General features: G+C 40.6%; 1 protein-coding gene across 4 annotated transcripts in view; it reads right to left on the bottom strand.

Annotated features, from left to right (window-relative positions):
* Positions 1–19,721, bottom strand: part of SBNO1 (strawberry notch homolog 1) — a 50,169-nt gene that overhangs the window by 6,870 nt on the left and 23,578 nt on the right. For all 4 annotated transcript variants that reach the window (XM_049865652.1, XM_049865653.1, XM_049865654.1 and 1 more), the window contains 21 exons: positions 19,316–19,451; positions 19,132–19,237; positions 18,846–18,999; positions 17,900–18,082; positions 16,951–17,048; positions 15,921–16,072; positions 14,089–14,286; positions 13,534–13,701; positions 13,264–13,439; positions 12,414–12,545; positions 10,753–10,888; positions 9,944–10,056; positions 9,774–9,845; positions 9,152–9,251; positions 7,837–7,911; positions 6,370–6,516; positions 6,188–6,282; positions 6,015–6,107; positions 3,380–3,517; positions 2,798–2,874; positions 738–931 (listed from right to left, as the gene is read on the bottom strand). In XM_049865652.1, coding sequence (XP_049721609.1) covers positions 738–931; positions 2,798–2,874; positions 3,380–3,517; positions 6,015–6,107; positions 6,188–6,282; positions 6,370–6,516; positions 7,837–7,911; positions 9,152–9,251; positions 9,774–9,845; positions 9,944–10,056; positions 10,753–10,888; positions 12,414–12,545; positions 13,264–13,439; positions 13,534–13,701; positions 14,089–14,286; positions 15,921–16,072; positions 16,951–17,048; positions 17,900–18,082; positions 18,846–18,999; positions 19,132–19,237; positions 19,316–19,451 — 2,743 coding nt within the window. The remainder of the gene's footprint in view (positions 1–737; positions 932–2,797; positions 2,875–3,379; positions 3,518–6,014; positions 6,108–6,187; positions 6,283–6,369; positions 6,517–7,836; positions 7,912–9,151; positions 9,252–9,773; positions 9,846–9,943; positions 10,057–10,752; positions 10,889–12,413; positions 12,546–13,263; positions 13,440–13,533; positions 13,702–14,088; positions 14,287–15,920; positions 16,073–16,950; positions 17,049–17,899; positions 18,083–18,845; positions 19,000–19,131; positions 19,238–19,315; positions 19,452–19,721) is intronic.

Genomic DNA, 19,721 nt, shown 5'->3' with positions numbered 1-19,721 from the left:
AGGTGGCTTCTAAGTGGGCACAGTGAAGACACAGGCAAACTGAAGAAATACACACCCTAGGTATAGAGACTTCAACTCCTACCATGTGGGAATATAGGCCCAGTGTTCCAGACAAGCTGTTTTTCTAAAAGAAGCTGGAAATCCAAGCTTTTATATGAAATCTCTTGGTTTTTTAGACGTTGGCAACTAATTCAAATGAAAACATGCAAGAACCAGAAACACTTGGGGCCAACCACAATGTTCACAGACTGGCTTGGGCCCACAGGCTGCCAATCTGCGATCCATGCTGCAGAGGAGGTTGCTGCAAATGAAACCAAGACCAACAGCTGGTTCCTGGGAAGCCTGCTGTCGAGCAGCCAGCCTGTCCTGCCACTGCCCTGCATGGCTCCAAACCGTCCTCTGTGCACGGCGGCTCGGACGTGCACAATCTTAGTCTGACTTAGTACAATGGCAGACTTGGGAGCATCCTGGGCAAGTCTTCAGTCCAGGGAGCCTGTGTGTGCAGCAACAGTGAGGGAGGGGGGAGCAAGAGTAGCTGAGAGCTGCAGAAAATAAATGACCACAGCATCACTTCAGCCAGAACTGATGGTGTCAAAGGCTCAGTTTCTATTCCACCTTTTAAGCTCCTCACCCACTGCCGGAAGAAATGCTAAGATTCTAAGACGTCAAGCAAGATGAGAAAGATGCAGGATCTGAATTTTCCCCACAACTCGAACCAAAATAAAAATCAGACTCACCTACAATTCGCTGTCCGTCCTCTGTTCTTAACCGAACTATCTGCATTTTCACGTTTGTGCCACTGACAGATGCCAGAACACCCTCCACTTTTGTCCAGACGCTCAGGACGGAACCACATAACACATAGTACGTGCGGCAGCGAAGGCCTATTTCACACACTAATCCCAAACTTGCTTTTTTGCAATTGCCACGCCTAGAATGGAAAGGGAGTGGGGCTGGGGTGTGTGTATGTACATGTGGATACACACACACACACATACTCGTAGTAAGTTCCCAAGGTCTACCCAAACTTCAAACAGAAAATAGTCTAAACACCATTTGCCTTTATTAAGAGACCGTTTTTAGTTAAGAATCCTTTTGGCATACTGGGTTATCCTTTCCAATTTAAGGTGTGACTACTGATTTTTAAAAACATAGTTACTGCTGGGGCCTGATCCCTGTGAAAGGGCTGATCTACTAGTTTCGTTATCCATTCAAGCATTTTAGCCATTTTAATACCTATTATCTTACTACTGTATTACTGCCGGCTTACAAAACGATCCTGCCTACCTCTACATTATTAAACCATCGGTATATCATTCTTTAACCAGATTAGCGGGAAAAAACCCCAGCAAACAAAAATGAGACCATATGAAAATTTAAAGGAACTAAGAAGCTCTAACACATCAATATACAAATATACCAATATTCATGGTTGAAATCATTTCCACAAATCAATAAAAATGTCTTTCCAGTACTAATTCACGATGAATGTAAAACACATAATTACATGTGCTTTTTTTGCTAAAACACAAAGCAAATGTTTTGAAGGACTTTTGTAGGTTAACTTTTTAAATATTTAATCTCAAAGGCTTCTCCTATGTTAACTTTCACTTTCACCAATTTACTCTCAAAATGAAAACAAAAAACACCACATAGATCAAACAAATTTATCTACCCACATACAATCCCTTTATATTCCGTGACCCTTTTCATAAAGTAGGTCAGATACCCCAAGATCATCAACCCTTGAATGGGTGAGAAAACACCGAAGAGGGAATTCACACCTGCACACTGTTAAATACTCTCTAGCAGGTCCTGACATGGATGGATGTCACAAGGGTGATTGTCTCATGACTTGGAAGACTACATCTCTGGTTACCCTTGTGCCACAGAGGATCGGCTCCTAGACTTGGCAACACGAAGGTTTCTGGGGCTGTGTAGCTACTTTAGGTACCTCTGTGGCATTTTACAAGTTCCCTAGCTTTAAAAATATTACTGATCCAGTGACAACAGTAATGCTGTTTAAAAAAAGAGAAGAGGAGAGAAAGGAGCAGGGAGAGGTAAAAAGTGAGGTAGGATGAGAGGGAGGGAGGAAAAAAGCAAGTTTTAACACCAAGGGTGACAAATGAATCTCTACTGCAGAGAACAGTTGGCTGCAAACAAGGATGAGCAGGGGGGCTACCTAGACTGTGTCTGGTCCCCAGAGGTCCAATGCAGAGAACAGTCGGCTGCAAACAACGATGAGCAGAGAGGGTACCTAGACAGTGTCTGGTCCCCAGAGGTCCAATGCAGAGAACAGTTGGCTGTAAACAACGATGAGCAGCAGGGCTACCTAGACAGTGTCTTGTCCCCAGAGGTCCAATGCAGAGAACAGTTGGCTGCAAACAACAACGAGCAGAGGGGCTACCTAGACAGTGTCTGGTCCCCAGAGGTCCAATGCAGAGAACAGTTGGCTGCAAACAACGATGAGCAGAGGGGCTACCTAGACAGTATCTAGTCCCCAGAGGTCCAATGCAGAGAATAGTTGGCTGTAAACAACGATGAGCAGAGGGGCTACCTAGACAGTGTCTGGTCCTCAGAGGTCCAATGCAGAGAACAGGTGGCTGCAAACAACGATGAGCAGAGGGGCTACCTAGACAGTGTCTGGTCCCCAGAGGTCCAAGAAATATTCCTGGTTGAATGACCCAAGCCCTAACAACAGCTGCTCTGGTCACTTACTTATAAGAACATATTTGGATGATTAAATCAAATTTTGATTACATGTTGGAAAATTGGTGAGAAACACAAAAATACTAACCAGTAAGCATGGGTACAAGTATCTGCAGATGAATTGTACTGGTCTAACCAATGCACCACGGCATCATCAGAGGCTACCTGTAAAAATAAGACAAAAATTCCACTGTGATGGGGCTGCCTTAAATAAACCACTTGTCTAATCTGGTCTCTACAACTTCTCCAGAGACGGCCAATTTAAAATCACCCCTGTACAGAAAAACTGACCCTTGATGCGGGTTCCATTTAAAATATAAACAGAGCAGCATGTTCACAACAGAGTTAATCGGATGAGATTTTGGTCTGGGACAACTTCCCTTTATTTAAAACATTCTAACATTTATAGTTAATACTGGAAGCTGGATTTTCTGACAATTCACACTGTTTCAAATAGTCATCGTACACGTCTCCTCATGGTGATCACATTAAGACTGGGGTATTAGTGTATAAGAAAACTTGAAAACAACTTTCCTTTAAACGTAACCAAATAGAAAAAACTGGTAAAATAATTTTATATCTAGACACAAAGCTCTCCTAAAAATAGTTCCAGTGTTTTACTATAAAACAAGTACTCATATACAATATAAGATTACAGATGAAAAAATACCTTCTTATATTTCTTTTTCAAATCAGAGTAAATTTCTAATTTGAGCTGTTTTCCAGTATTTGGTCTATAAACTAAGAAAAGCTTCTTTTTAGGATTCACTTCTTTCACCAAGATGGCAGTTTTCTTGTTGTTCCTTATCTATATATATTAAAAAAAGGAAAAAGTATGAAGATTAGACACTGCACACTCTGAGGCATCCATTTCTGTCCCACCACATCAGCAGCACGTACCACCACTTCAGAGACTGCAATGCCCAATTAAGTTCATGAACATGTAGCTGTAGGCAAGGGTGACAAACACTGGCGTAGTGAGTTTAACAAGGCCACACCACCACAGAGAAGACAACCTGACCTTAATTCTGCGGTAGGCCAAGACAGGTGGAAGACCAAGATGCTTTAGAGAAAATGACTGACTACGCTTTAAAGCAGAGATAGCCAGGTGAGACCATTTAGCTTGTGCTGCTCCCTGTACCTGGAATCCCAACCCAAGCGGCCGTATCTACGTGTTTTGCAAGTGGAATAAAATGTGAACAGGAGAATCTAAGTAGTGCGCCTAAAGGTATTCACAGGAAAGTCCTTCCATCTTTGCTCTATGTTCTAAAGTACCCATGATGAACTTTAGGGGAAATGCTGCCTCATCCTGACCTGACCGCCCAGAGTGCTCTGAACCCACGAGCCCCTCAGCGCTACCTGTGCTCACTTCCCAGGACTGCCTTCAGGGTGCGTAGTGATTACGTGCTATGGCTCCTAACCAAAAAGTCAGCAGTTTGAATCTGCCAGGCGCTCCCTGGAACTCTATGGGGCAGTTCTACTCCGCCCTATACGGTCGCTATGAGTTGGAATTGACTCAACCGCAACGGGTTTTCTTGCCTTCAGGGTGACGTGAAGCACCACAGGACAGAGTGCTCTGCACCCGCGAGCCCCTCAGTGCTACCTGTGCTCATTTCCCAGGACTGCCTTCAGGGTGAAGTGAAGCACCACAGGACAGAGTGCTCCACAAGCAGTAAAGTCACGGCAGCAGAATGCCCGGATGAACAAAACACACAGAGATAAGCATGCAGACATGGATGGAAGGAATTCATCAGGGCAATGAAGGAACTTAAATATATGTTAATTAAAAAAAAATTGGACCTATGACAGAAACCCTAAGAGAAAAGGAGCTGTAAAAAGACCCTCGAGGAAGAACAAGATTAGAAAATTAGTTTCTCCCCTAAAGGATGGTGAACAGCTTCAAAGCAACCATCTCTGGAGCAAAACTGAATGAAAAGCTTCAAAGCAAAGGTATTTTCCCAGCTCCTTCACACAATAAACCATTGTTCACTGAGCCACTAACTTTTTTGAGTTAATATCTACGATGATTTAAAAAAAAAAAAAGTATTTTACTTTTCCCTTCATGGACATTAAAGATCCTTTGTCTATTACTTGTTTCAAATGATTTGACACTGTTCACAAAATTACCGTGCAAGTCATCGAACAGTTAACGCAAAGACTATATTTTATATCTTTCTCAGTCGATATGAAACATTCACTGAGCTTATTACACTTTTGCTAAGGAACATGGAGTTTAAGGCATGTAACAAGTGTCATCTGTCCTGAGAGTGTCTGGTTGACTAATTTTAAAATAAACCTTCACATTACAGTGGAGATAAAGTGATTCTGACGGCTATCCTGACATTAAACACATGCCCAAGCCACATCTGTGTCAAGTTATGGCGATGCAAAGGCAAACATCTACATCTTACATGGAGTGGTACCCTGCCCGACCACCACTCCTCACATCCAGCCCACGTCACCCGCAGGAACAGAAGACCAGTGTTGCCACATTCTGCTACTCAAGGGAAGCTCAGAATGAGGACTTTCATCAAAGTCCACCAGTGCCAGAGGGTGAGAGTGGTTGCACAACTCGAAGAATCCAACCAACATCACTGAATGGTACGTGTAGAAACTGATGAACTGGTGTATGTTTTGCTGTGTATATTCTCAGCAACAACATAAAGGAAAACACATCACAAAAACCTACCAGTGCTTAAATGCTGGCGATAATTTCAAATTAAAAACAATAGCCATCACCCTGTGCAGATCAACCAAAAACCCACACATACTCCTTCCCCTCCTGAGCTCTGTCCACGAGCTAACTAAACTAGTATAGCTATACCAATAACCGACAAGTGAGATTTTAAGACTAAATGAGATCAATGCATTATAAAAAAAATTATGTATATGTCCATTTAGGAAGTGTATATAACAATTAGGAGCCCTGGCGGCAAAGTGGTTTAACTGCTTGGCTGCTAACCAAAAGGTCGGCAGTTCGAATCCACCAGGTGCTCCTTGGAAACACCATGGGGCAGTTCTACTCTGTCTCGAAGGGTTGCTGTAAGTCGGATCTGACTCAATGTCAACTGGTTTGGTTTCAGTATGTAACAATTCTAAATTGCATGCATCTAAGAACCTCCCACAACATGCTAAATAAAAATTTATATGAACACACAAACCCACAATTATCGGTAGACAATCAAAGCAGAGCAAATGACATACAGTTGGAAAATTGGCACAAAATAAAAAAGTTAATTCCTATGCGGGACATGAAAAAGCATTACATATCTAAGCAGATGACATTTAAAGAAAACAAGTAGTACCTGCAATGACAAGTAAAAGCCATCATCCGGTCCTGTCAGCTCAGCCCAAATCTTGGTGGCTTCCTCCCAGGACATCCCCCTTTCTACACTAATCTGTAGAAGAAATAAAGTGAGTTGAGTGCATCTCACAGAAAGACATCACAGCTGATGGGAGACAAGTTTTCCTAACTTACCGTGTATAACTCTACATGGCCAGACGTTGAATACCCTGGAGTCAGAAACTTCTTAACGTCACTTTTCCTCACCTTTTCATCTCCAGAACCAAGATCTTCAACAAGAAAAAGCAAGACGGGAATGTAAAAAAAATCATTTTTATTAGGAACATAGATAACATTTTTAAAGTTCCTCCACTAACCTAAGATTCCCATATCGTATCTTCCATTCTTTTTGGCGTTTTGAACAACTGCTGTAAGTGTATCGGCGAAATACTGAAACAAGGCGTTCTGCTGATGCACCTCCATGCCCAAAATTCTATTTAAGAATTTTCCTATGTTGTTATAATCTGCAATGATAAGATTATATGAAAGATTTAATATGTATGAATGGTAATTAAAATGCCTTATTCATCTAGGCCTAGCTCAAGTCCCACTTTCTCCTCTAAATTCCTCCCTGACAACTCTTGCACTGCCCCCAGGACTGGGCTATATTCTACCCATATGGTACATGCTCAAAAGATGTCTGCTGAATTTCTGCATCTCCGACTTCACTTACCGAAAGATAAATGAATAAAGAAAATGTGATATAGTCATACGATGAAGTATTATTCGGCCCTGAAGAGAAATGAAATTCTAATACATGCTGAACCTTGAAAACATTATGCCAGATAAAATTATTAAAATACAAAAAGACAAATACTGTACGATTCCACTTACATGAACTCTCTAGAAAAGGCAAATTCATATAAAGTGAATTGTTAGTTGCCGGGCAGGGGGGCAAGAGAGGAAACTAAATTATTGTTTAACGGGTACAGGGCTTCTGTTTGAAGTGATGAAAGTTTTGGAAACAAATTACAGTGATAATGACGAACAGTGTGACTGTAATTAATGTCACTGAAACGAACATCAGAAATGATTAAAACAACAAGTTCTGTTATATGTATTTCACCACAACTCATTTACCCAGATGAAGATTTATGACCATACAAAAACCTGTTCATAACTGCCAGAAGTTAGACGCAACCAAGACGTCCTTCAGTAAGTGAATGGTAAACCTGTTACATCCACACAATGGAATATTCTTCAGCGACAGAAAAAAATGAGCTATCAAGCCATGAAAAGACAGGGAGAAATCTTAAGTGCAGAGTGCCTAGGCAAAGAAACCAGCCTGAAAAAGCTACATACTATATGATTCCAACTACATAATATCCTCAAAGATGAAAAACTAGGGAGAGCGAAAAGATCGGTGGTTGTCAGGGGTTCGGCGGGAAGGTGAGGGATGAATGAGTAGAGCACATGGCGTTTTTTAGGCAGTGAAAATTGTCCCGCAAGATCGTGTAATGGTGGACGCATGACATTAAGCACTTGTCAAAACCCTGAGGACTACAGAACACACAGAGTGAACCCTAATGTAAACTGGATTTTAGTTCATCAGTTGTAGCAAATGTACCATACGAATGCAAGACGCTAAATGGAGAAACTGTGTGCAGGGGAGGGGTTTTATGAGGAATCTATGTTTTCTGAACAATGTTTCCATAAAAAATAAAGTCTGTTTAAAAAAAAATACTTGAAGATTCCCCTGCAAGTTACGAAAAGCATAAAAAATCAAAATGAGCTTGAATCATATAGCAACGGTCATGGGTATAATACAAATTCCACAGTATTACCTTTATCAAGAGTGAGAATTCCTGAGCGATCTTCTACGTTGATCAGGCCGACACCTATCAGTCCTTGTCGAACATCTGTAAGAAAGTATACTAATAAAAATCGCAGCATCACAGTCTGTACCTCCATAGATTCTATTAGCTGAATTAAATGGAACCCACAGCTCCCAAAGGCCTTTAAGCACCCCAAAATCTTAAGAGTTCCCAAAGTTCACACTATGCTTTGCTATTTCTCATCTTTCCCACAGCAATCCTTGGCAGTGGAGACTTTTGTTACCCACAGAATTGAAAACAATTTTGAGCATGTAGCAGAATACTAGCTGATTAAATTGGCGACTTTGTTTTTAACACTGTAAAGAAATTATCCAGACTTATAAGTATAATCTATTCTACAGATTTTCAATAGGGGGTCTAAGAATTTTTCCTCATGTTACCTATAATTTTTTTTTTTAAACCATAAACACTTCCACAAACACAAAAACAGACTTTAAAGAACCACTTGTACCCATCTCACCAGCTGTAACAAGTGTTACTATCTGGCCCATCCTGTTTCAGCTACTTCTCTCAGCTAACCACCCCACAAATTATTTACCTCTTCCACATTTAAAAAAAAAAAAAAAAAGTAAAGCTATTTGGCAAAGTGACTTTATTTAACGTAACAAAACCACTTCCCTCCATTAAGACTTGTATTAGATAAGTGTAACAAGAGCAAAAGCAAAAGCAGCACTTCATTTGAGTGAAATCTGTTTTATATATAAGTCTACTATTTCACATAAAAACTAAACGTATGTGTTCTAATAACCTTTACTTTCTGAATTTTATACAATTTATGTGCAAACTAAAAACTAAAGAACAGCCGCACATACCCTGAAAACTATTACCCTGAGATAATCTTTAAACCTTAAACAAAAACAAAACAAAAAAAATCCCCTGAAGTCTCCTTAAAACTAAACAGTTTAGTTTAACTAGTAAAGAATGTCTCCCTTCAGCACTGCACTCTTTTAATAACTATACGGGATGAAACTCACAGGAGCAACTCAAGAGATTAGATAGGAAGCTTAGAGGGCAGTGTGTTTATGATGATGAGGGAGCAACTCAGAGAAGAAGGGTGAGAATGGTTGCACAGCTCAAAGAATGTAATCAGTGTCACCGAATTGTACATGCAGAAACTGCTGAACTGATGTATGTTCTGCCGTATTATGTTCTAATAACAACAGAAAGAAATGATTAAAAGCAAGGAACAGTGCTTGTCAGGACAGGTCTTAGGGCATGCTTCTCGGTAATCATTTCCCTTTGCTGTGAAAACTTTAGAAGTTACCTTTAAAGAATTCCCCAGGGTACTCTGGAGGCGGCGATACCATAGGAGAATCTAGGTTTACAATTGATTTCATGACAATTTCTAAAGCGTTTCTTCCATACTGCAATTAAAAAAAAAATTTTTTTTTGAACTAGTTTCAGCATTTGGATACTCTTCAATAACATGACCAGGTGAATGCTACAAAAACGATTTTTGTACCAAAGATTCAAAAACAGCGGGCTTCAATTTTCCTTATACATATTTAATTTAGCTAGCTGCATGCCTTTGCACACAGCAGACACTGAGTGAGTAAATAACTTCCTTTAATTCTGGGAACTCACCTTGATTCATTCATTCACAGGTACTTATTTTATTTCTAATTTACAATGGGAATAAAAATCTGACTCCATTGCCCAGTTGGCCACCAAAGGCTCCTCCCTAACTGATACGTCGAGTCCCGGCACTTAAAAAAAGCCATGATTTTAAACTATAATGGGAGGCGGTTTTAAGTTTAAAACAGTCAGTAACTACTTTTCCTTGTTTTTTCATATGAAGAATAAAGCTTTACTCCAAACACAGCGTGGATCACCATAGACTCCACACGCTTCCCCAAGTTTTCAAGACCCTGAAAACTGAAACATACCTTATTATCGAAGTTGAACCTGCTCAAATCTCTAGATTCTGTTGCTCTTCTGTCACCATGCGTAAGCGCCCCCTATCAAAACAAAATTCCCAGTCAAAGCCAACCTGACCTCTTCACCAGAAGTCTGGCAACACAGACCATTTGTTAACCTACACAACTCAAAAACTTACCAAACTCTCAAGCCTTTTAGCAACAATTGATGCAAATCTTTGTTCTCCTGCCAATTCAGAAATCAGAAAGACATATTCGGGAGCAGTAACTTGGTTTGATCTATGAGTTCGTCCTGTAACAACATTTTTTAAAAATCACCGATTGTGCTCATTAGATAAAGACCAGGCATCCTGAGGTCCACTTCTAGCCTAGCATTTAACACTAAGCTTGTAGGCAGGAAGCCTTAAAGAGGAGGAAAAACACAGGAGCTTATGTATCATAACTCCCAAAAGGTACAAGACGAAAACGGCTGACGTAAATAACATTCACATCACAACAACGCTCCTCGAGAGGGAACAGATGCTGCCGTGAACCTGGCAGTGGCAGAAGTGCTGTCACCACACCACCAGCTCCGGCTAACCAGCGGTCCTGACGCACAGCTACTCTGTATTCTGCCCCAGTGGGTTTTTTTTTTTAATTGCTTTGGATCACAGGGACAGGGAGCTGGAAGGGATGTGCCCTCAGTGAAACCACGGTGGAGCGGGGGCGGGGGGGGGCATTGAACAGGACACAGAAATGACAGCTGCTCTGATGGGGATCCAGTGTGTTCCCAAGGAGCCCTGCATTTGGATCCAATGCCAGGGACCCCGTGCAATTCCACAGCAGATCTTCTTTCACCTCTTTTAAAGTGAGTTCATGATGATTAAACGTTATAAGGGATGCGTAATACTACAAGACGTGTTTAACATAAACTACAGTTTCTGACGCGCACACATCTTCCCGATTGATTCCCCGTTACCTATTTAGAAGAAACCCTGTAGGATCTTACCGAATTGCTGAATTGCTCTATCAGCACTCCAGGGTAATTCCAAAGTCATATGAACTCTTCGCCTTTGATTTTTAGCTCTCCGATCTGCTTGTAATGAAATACCTGAGCTGGCAGCTTCAGAGATGATAGCAATATTCTGTATCAAATGCAAGAAAAAAATCACGTCTGCACATGGATAAGCAGGGCAGTACCTTAAATGAAGCCTCTTCTTCCTAAATACCACCGCCTCAGTTTGATCTGGGTACATGGCTGCCCAGGTCAAGATTTTATTTCCCAGTCCCCCTTGCAGCTAAGCGTGGGCATGTGTGAACCAGCCAGTGGGTAGGGAGTGATATGTGCCATCTCCAGGAAATGTCCTGAGAAGTTGGGGGCATGCCTTCTTCCTCCCCGCTGGCTGAAATGTAGAGGTAGTGCAGCCATCTTACAGCATCGAGGTAAACTGGAAATGGGGAGTCCACACATTACAGGAGTTAAGACTGGAGAGACCTGGGTATCCAAAGAGTCATACTAGCCCTGGACTACCTACCAAAACCTGCACATGAGAAAAATAAACTTCTTTGTGTTTAAGCCAATGATTTTGGGTTTTCTCTCACCCGGCAAAAGTAATTCTACCTATTCCTAATGCATATACACCTAAATTCATGAAACAATTACAAAAATAACTAACACCCTCTTATCTACAATCTTTAAACTATTTAACATTAGGTAGCATTTTAATGTATTTTTAAAAGCCGACTTTGATAATGACAATTATCATCTATTCTCAAGTTTTGATGGCAGAAAAATCCGCTGAGCTATGAAGCAAAATGTGGGTAAAAATAAGATTTATTCTTCCTCTTTCAGATAAGGAGTGAGATAGCGGAGGTGCTGTTACCTATTTTTTTAACAATCTCCTCAATAAACGCTAATAGTAATTTCAACTAGATGGAGGAAGAACCGGTTTTGAGAACCTTTACGTCTGACAAAGTTTATGTAACAACTAACAGTCTACAGAAGAAGCCTCTGGAGGCAACCAAAGTTGTACAGGTGTCAGATATGGAAGTCCAACCTACAAGAACTCTACAGTAAAGCTCCTGATGGTAACATGGCACAGCGAAACCTAAGGATACTAATCACCTAGGTGCTCTCACACGGTGTTCCAGGCTCAGAATTAAGACTAGAGAGTGTACTCTTAGATGTCATGCCACCAAAATAACCTGAGAGAACGGTATGTTTCTACAGTAAAACCTACAAAAGCTGGAACCTTGTAAGGCAGAAACCTGTCAGACAAAGAAAACTCACATATTTTCCACTAACAGAGAGTGACAGAAAAGTGGTGGGACTGCACCCTTGTGAAAGGCAGAAAAAATGCTACATCTGGAAAAACAAATTAGTCCTGTCGAGTTCTGGCTCTCACAGGCTTCACTGTATTCTGATTAAAAGATTTTAAAAGCCTCCAAAGCCAACAAGAGCCAAATATAATTCTGTGCACAGTACAGAACGGTATTAAATCCAATTTATAATAAGAAATGTATAAAATGTTCCATGATCATGTGAAACTACTAAAAAAATGTTGAATAACAACGTTCACCAGATATGACTTACGTTAAAAAAAAAAAATCTTCTAAAGCTTAATCTAAACCTACAGGTTATCGTCCCTGAGAGCCCCCCCAACAACGCACCTTATCTCCGTCCATAAACCTCTGTTTTTCTGTAATGTTCAGTATTTCCACAGGCACGTCGAGCTCAGACCTTGACTCGTAAGATATGCTTCCATCATCGTTACTTACGACCCGCCCCTTGCGGCCAGTCATCTGCGAAGCCAAACAGCGTCACGTACAGAGTGTCGGACCACGGTGCACAAACCCCACAGACAACTTCATTGAAGAAACGTGGTGGGAGACGGAATGGGCTGACGAAGCGAGTATTTACTGAGGAGCCTGGGCTGCTCCAGGCATCGTGGGATACAAACTACTACAATACAGTCCCCGACTCTGAAAAGTCCAAATCCCAGTGGACAAAGCAGAGAGTGGACCAACGATCACAAATACTGCACGAGAGTTAGCGGTAATGGATACCAGGGGCTCAGGGTCAACACTCGGATAGGGAAGGGATAAGGGAAAAGAGGGACAGGAATTCACCGGCTCTAGGAGAACTTTTTTTTTAGGAGAACAACCAAGGAGCCCTGGTGGTACAGTACTTAAGTGCTTGACTGCTAACTGAAAGGCTGGCAGTCCAAACACACCAGCTGCTCCGTGGAAGACAAGACCCAGCAACCTGCTACCATAAAGATTACACCCTAGGAAACCCTATGGGCAGTTCTACTGTCACATGGAATCGCTATGATTCTGAATTGACTTCACAGCACACGATACGAGAACTACAGAAAAACAAGGGTCTAGATCTAAGAGTGGAAATTAGAATAAATGAACATATGATGACACCCAAAATACCACTCATCCTACAGGGCTAAAAAGTGACAATGAAAATGTTACTAAGGACAGACAGAGCCCTGACTCAAGCCATATTTACCTCAGCAACGTTCTCAGGGCCACCCAGCTCATCGATAAGTTCATCCAGGGTGTTAGGAGGGAGGTCTTCAGCTAATTTCTCTAGTTTATCAAGTAGGTCTTTTTTCATCTGCTGGGCCCTTTCCACGGCGTCCTGACTGGTTATAAGGCTACTGTTACTGTTGGCGCTGCTGTTAGCTAGATGAAGTACATTTGCTAAGTCAGTACAAAGTTCAAGCCTTTGTTTTGTTCAAAAGTACATTTCACAGACAAAAAAGCTTCCAATCAATACCTGGTGCGCTGCTGGGAGCAGGTGAAATAACCGGCGCAGACGAAAAACTAGGTCGTTTTGATCCAAGACCTGATGCTAATAAGGCACTTTGAATAGAATCGGGATCTATGCTTTTCTTCTTTTTTTTATCTTTGCTTTTCTTGTGGTCTTTTCTGATTAACCAGGGATCTGAAAGTGAAAGCGAGACGTGTCAAACAAACCACTTGTTAAAACAAGTATAGAATCTTCGAGGGAAACAATCCTTGACTTTTTTTGTAACGGTTATTGATAACTTGTCGGTCATCACCAACTACGGTGGTCCCGCCCATCTGCAGGTCAGGGCACCATGTCCGTGATTGGAAGTTACAAGTAACTGCACCAGACTGAGGCCACCACCTCACATACACGAGTCAAACCTCCAGAAGACAGACAAGTTTGGAGCTCGCCGACAAGCAAAGAATCTCTGTGTTCATTTGTACTGCACCGAAAAAAAATTTCTTACTACAATGTCCCACTTTCAAATACACTAAAATACGACTATCCTTTAATTTATACCCAATACACAGATGAACTCACCATCTTCATCGTCCTCACTAGACTCTTCTCTAAATGGGTTGAAATCGTCGTCCTCTCCGGAACTCATGTTCTTAGAGCTCTCGTAGTCACTTTCTTCATTATCGGAGGCGTCAGAGTCACTGCCGCTATCATCAGAGCTGCTGCCTGTAAGGCCACCGACTTTTCGTGCTTTCTTGGCTTCTCGAGTTATTTCTTCACCTGCCACCGTGACCCAAACAAGAGAGTCAGCCCAAACACAGTTTCTAAAGATCCAAGACATCACATTGAAGTCTCCGGTTAATTCCAATGGCAAGTGCAGAAGAAAAGCATTTATGTAACTGTATAGGCATGAATAAGGGCTGACCTTTTGGACACCCATAAGAAATCAGGTTATGTTCAATCATTCCTAAGAGATTAGATACGTAAGTACAAACACACAAGACTAACTTCAAGTGCACAAGCCTTAAAATAAATAAAAAGAGAAGAGGAGTTGCAACAGAATCTCTGGTATACTAATAATTCAATAACTATGTATCAGGCTGTGAGAAGAGGTCTAATAACTACATATTTATACACAGAATGATTACAGCCTGGGAAGCCCTAGGGGCAGCTTTACTGTCCTTTACAGTCGTTTTGAGTCAGAACCGACTTGACAGCAACCAACGATACAGACATGGAATACTTTGAAAAATCACTTCATAAAGCCTTCTTTTTAAAGACCAAACAAGGTGCTGATTCGAATTATCTTATTTAATATTCACAAATGATACATGGAAGGAACCAATCAAAACCAAGAAAAGCAAAAAAATTTTCATGTATTAATTAGAAAGTGAGAATATATGTCAGGAAAGGGAAACAACTACTTGGCCATTCTAAGATGCCATTGATCCTACATTAACTTTTTGTACCACTAAAATAAAAAACACTAGCAATTAAACCATGAAGGTCAACCCATTTTAGGTATGTGAAAACATATGTCTTAGAATGGATAGAATGAGATTGAAGTGTCAGGCACCATGTTTAGAACTTCATACATAGCAGTACAATTAATCTTGACAATCTAATACTTACCATCGTTTCAGAGAAAGACAATCTAAGGAAAGTTAACTTCTGCACATCAGCTCAGTAAGCATCTTAATACAAACCCAGGTCTGCATTTTATAAATTGTCTTAATAGACACGGATAAACAATGTCTTCCAAATAACTGAGTTAAATAATGTACTAACAGAAGCCTCTTGGAGGAACATAACCTCCCATTCTGCATACGTTAAAGGGCAGCTATGACAACAGAAGGAAACCCTGGTGGCACAGTGGTTAAGTGCTACGGCTGCTAACCAAAGGGTCAGCAGTTTGAACCTGCCAGGCGCTCCTTGGAAACTCTATGCGGCAGTTCTACTCTGTCCTATACGGTCCCTATGAGTCAGAATCGACTCGATGGCACTGGGTTTGGTTTTGTTATTGGTTTATGACAACAGAAAGACATGGATTTTAGTTCCCACTCATTACCCATTAGCTGTGTGAACCATGACAAGTTCCTTCATCTCTTTTCTATGCCATAGTTTCCTGTCTATATCTGGAAAAACTGGAGGAAAAAAACCCTAATTTCCTATAGATCTCTGGTGGGTTAAATGATATCATGTATGGCAAGTGCCCAGTGCAGTGCCTAGCACCAATCACTCAAGCCCTAATTTAAATATGGGTTTACTTGTGCGTTCAAAATTACACGACTCACAGCAAAAATACTCAACCACTTGCAATTCAAGGAAAGCAGTTCATTCTCTAAATATAGCTGTTTAAAAATGCTCAAATTTATACTGATTTTAGTACTAGCTATTTAAAGAACATTACCCACCTTTCCGCTTCTTTATTTTACTTTCTTTACAAGGACTATCTCTTGGTGAACTGTTGTTACTTGGAGCTGTCAAATCTATTCCTAGCAAACTATAAAGTTTTTTCCTGTCTGGAGCAGGGAAGTGCTTTTCAATGAGTGACTGCAGCACTCCTCTGTTGGTAGGAGAGAGAAAGTAACAGTCAGTGGTCTTGTTTGCAGAGTAACTTGCTGTAATGTCTTCATGAATACGTATCTTAAAAATAAACTAAGGGTGTCACATTAAATACTCTGTTTAATCTTACAAAACGAATTTTTTTTAGGCCAAGTCTATCCTGTAGATGATGTAAGCCACATATATACTTTTTACATTTTCTAGTAGTTAGGTTGAAGAGTAAAAAGAAACAATTGAAGCTAATTTCAGTAGTATGTTTTATCTACCTCAATAAATCTTTTCAACATGTATTCAATGAGATGTTTTAGGTTATTTTTTTCAATGTTATTTTTTGCCTTATGATTGGAGCCCGGCTGGTAAACGAAAGGTGGGCAGTTTGAACCCATCCACAGGCTCCGCGGGAGAAAGACCTAGTGATCTGCTCCTGTAAAGGTTACAGCCCAGAAAACCCTATGGAGCAGTTCTGCTCTGTCACACAGGGTCGCAGTGAGCTGAAAATCGACTCGACGGCGCCCAACGACAACAAGACTGGGGCAAACTACAGTTTTTGCTCCTCTGGATAACGGTAATTTCACAAGTGGCACCAGATCCCAAAGCTGTGTGATCTGCTGAAACTACATCAATCGGTCACAGGTTTGTAAGGTGTACACAACAACCAAAATCAGGTCCTTCCATTAGTCTAAGTGCTTAACTGAGGACTGTGAGGTTTCTCTGCAACTGCTTTCCAACAAATGGACATGGGAAAGACTAAGAATATAAAAATGAAGATCAGGACCCTTTTAAAGGTCATCTAGGCCCATCAAAAATTTTGCCTCCAGACAGTGTAAACATTTGAATTAATCTAAGTAAGATCTGAAAAAGAAAACCAAAACACATTACTTGGCTGTTGAAACAAAATCATTCAGTTCTCCCCCGCCCTCTTCCAAGGCTTCTAAAGTCCTAGCTTCTCCCGTAGACTGCAGGCCAATTACGACACACTGGAGAAAACAAGAAAGGGTATTAGTCGTAAACAAAATGTGCTTCAGGTTTCTTGTTGAGACTGCTCTAAATATTTAGTGTAAAAAAAAAAAAAAAAACTAAGGCCAACAGATTTCAGACGAGAATGACCCCATTATTGTAAAGCATGTATGTGCTTATTTATTTGCTCTACAAATACTGAGACTTCCTACGCATCAAGAACTGAACTAGGAAAAAGGATTACGGTGATGAACAAGAAAGACTGCAGCCTTCTGCAGTTCACAGACCCTTCTGTTTTAAGTAGCTTATATTCACCAAAAAGAAAAAAAACTTAGTGTAATACTCTCATATGTTATCAGTGGTTTTACCTATGGATGATCAAATTACAGTGATGTTTATGTTTTCATACTGTTTTGTTATCTAAAGTCTCCATAAACAAGCTTTGCTTGTACCACCTTAAAACATGTATTTTTTAATTGTGCTTTAAGCGAAGGTTTACAAATCAAGTCTCTCATACAAAAATCTATATACACCTTGCTATGTACTCCTAGTTGCTCTCCCTCTAATGAGACAGTGCACTTCTTCTCTCAACCTTGTATTCCCCATGACCGTACAGCCAGCTCCTGTCCCCCTCTGCCTTCTCATCTCCCCTCCAGACAGGAGCTGCCCGCATAGTCTGATGTGTCTACCTGAGCCAAGAAGCTCACTCCTCGCCAATATAAAACATGTATTTTTCAAAGCCTTATTATGTTAACACCTTTACAACTACCCTTTAGGACGACCAGGCTGTCCAAGTAGGAAACCCCCATGCCCACAAAGAATAAATAAGATAACTGAAGAATGACTGTTAACACACTCTCCAACAACTTACTTTTCCATTCTTGATTTCTTCTCGAGCTAGTTGCACAACCCTTTTAACTTTGGATGCTATGCACAAGTATTTGAAAAATCTCTGGTGCGCAGACCAGAACTGGCCCCACATGGATTTCTTCATTCGCTGTTCGGCGTCTATCAGGTCTGCAGCTTGCTGAAATCGCTCTCTGGCAAGCACCCACTGAAGAGACAAAGTCAACACTTAGATGCTGAACCTTCGAGGGGGAGTTACTACAAAATGAAGAATTCAACCAAAATAATGTGAAGTACGAGACCCTTTAACATTAACTTCGTGAAGCATCTTCACAGTGACTTCATTATCTCTAAACAACTGGCTTCTGAACACTTGCCTAAGAGTATCTACTGTCTCAAAATTCTTATGAACTAATTTCGCCTTTTAAAGAAACGTAGCGCCATTGTGACTTTAAGAATTATGCAGCTGAAAAAATGGCTATTTTCCCCCCAAGTGTTTACTTTAGTTTTTGTTAAACTTGTGTCCCGTACAATGAAAATAAGGGTTGCCTTTCAAAAACGAACTCAATCTACTGCAGTTTTTGCCCTAGATTTTATTTTTCTGCTGTTGAGAATATACACAGCAAAACATGCACCAATTCAACAGTTTCCACAGGTACAAAACAGTGACAATGCTTACATTCTTCGAGTTGTGCAACTATTCTCACCCTCCTTTTCTAAGCTGTTCCTCCCTTATTAGCCTAAACACAAGGCCTATTTTTTATTAACTACTTTTAGAAAATGAAAACTTGGAATGCTGCATTCAAAACAAGGACACTGGTTGAACAGCCTATCATCTGGTTAACTGACTGGTTGTTTTAAAGGCAAAAATATACTCCTGGAGGACTCACAGACATCACACTGGACAGAACTGACTGACAGATGTGATCAGGTACATTAAAAATATTAGAAATTAAGGAAAACATTCTCACCAGCTTAACTGCTTTGTTATACATTTTTACATAACTCTGAGATAGAAGAACTTCCTCAATTTTGAAGGTCACTCCAGTAAAGCTCAGCTGTCGAGCAATGTACATCCCTCTAAGCTTCATATCCATAGCAACTATTTCCATGGCACCGACACCTCTGAATAAAATTAAAATACACAGTAACTATCATTAAATAGAATAGGACTTTAACATACAGTGAAGGAGATTTACAGTAACATCTTTTAGACTGCTGTCGAGAATAAACAGTTCATACTGAAAACTGCATTACCTCCGCTCAACTGCTTGAATAAAATCACTGAATTCTCTAAATGGAGTTCCCTCACCCCATATTCCAAGGCGGTTCATATAGGCCATGTTGCGTGGCTCAGAAGCACCTAAAAAATCCCAAAATTAAACATATTATGGCTGAAAAATAACCTTCAAAAGTCTCTATTAAATGAATAACAACTCACCAGTGGCACTAGCATAAACAACTCTGGCTTTTGGCAATTTGTTCTGAAGCTCTAAAACTGCTAAGCCTGTCTTAGTTGGCTTTGAAGAACCAACAGGACATAAGTTTTTTGCTTTATGACATTCATCAAACACTATCTGTAAAGAATGAATTAAGGAATATGTCACATTTGTAGCAAATGTCTCCAATCTTTCAAGAAGAGTTAACTTTTATTTCCCTGAGGCCTTGGAAACATCCAAGGTTTGTGAGAGGTGGCCTTGGGGGAACATTCAAGGTTATCTGGGGGAGACGTGCTGCTTATAAAAAATCCCTGAGCATCAGCTTGCTCAAATAACATCCACACCCCATCACCCAGCTTTGTCAAATAGTAACATTTTGCCATATTTGCATCAGATTCTTTTTTTTTC

Source organism: Elephas maximus, chromosome 22, assembly GCF_024166365.1.
Source record: "Elephas maximus indicus isolate mEleMax1 chromosome 22, mEleMax1 primary haplotype, whole genome shotgun sequence".
Lineage (NCBI taxonomy): Eukaryota > Metazoa > Chordata > Mammalia > Proboscidea > Elephantidae > Elephas > Elephas maximus.
The sequence above is the reverse complement of the archived record's forward strand: the minus strand, read 5'-3'. Positions and strand labels throughout refer to the sequence as shown.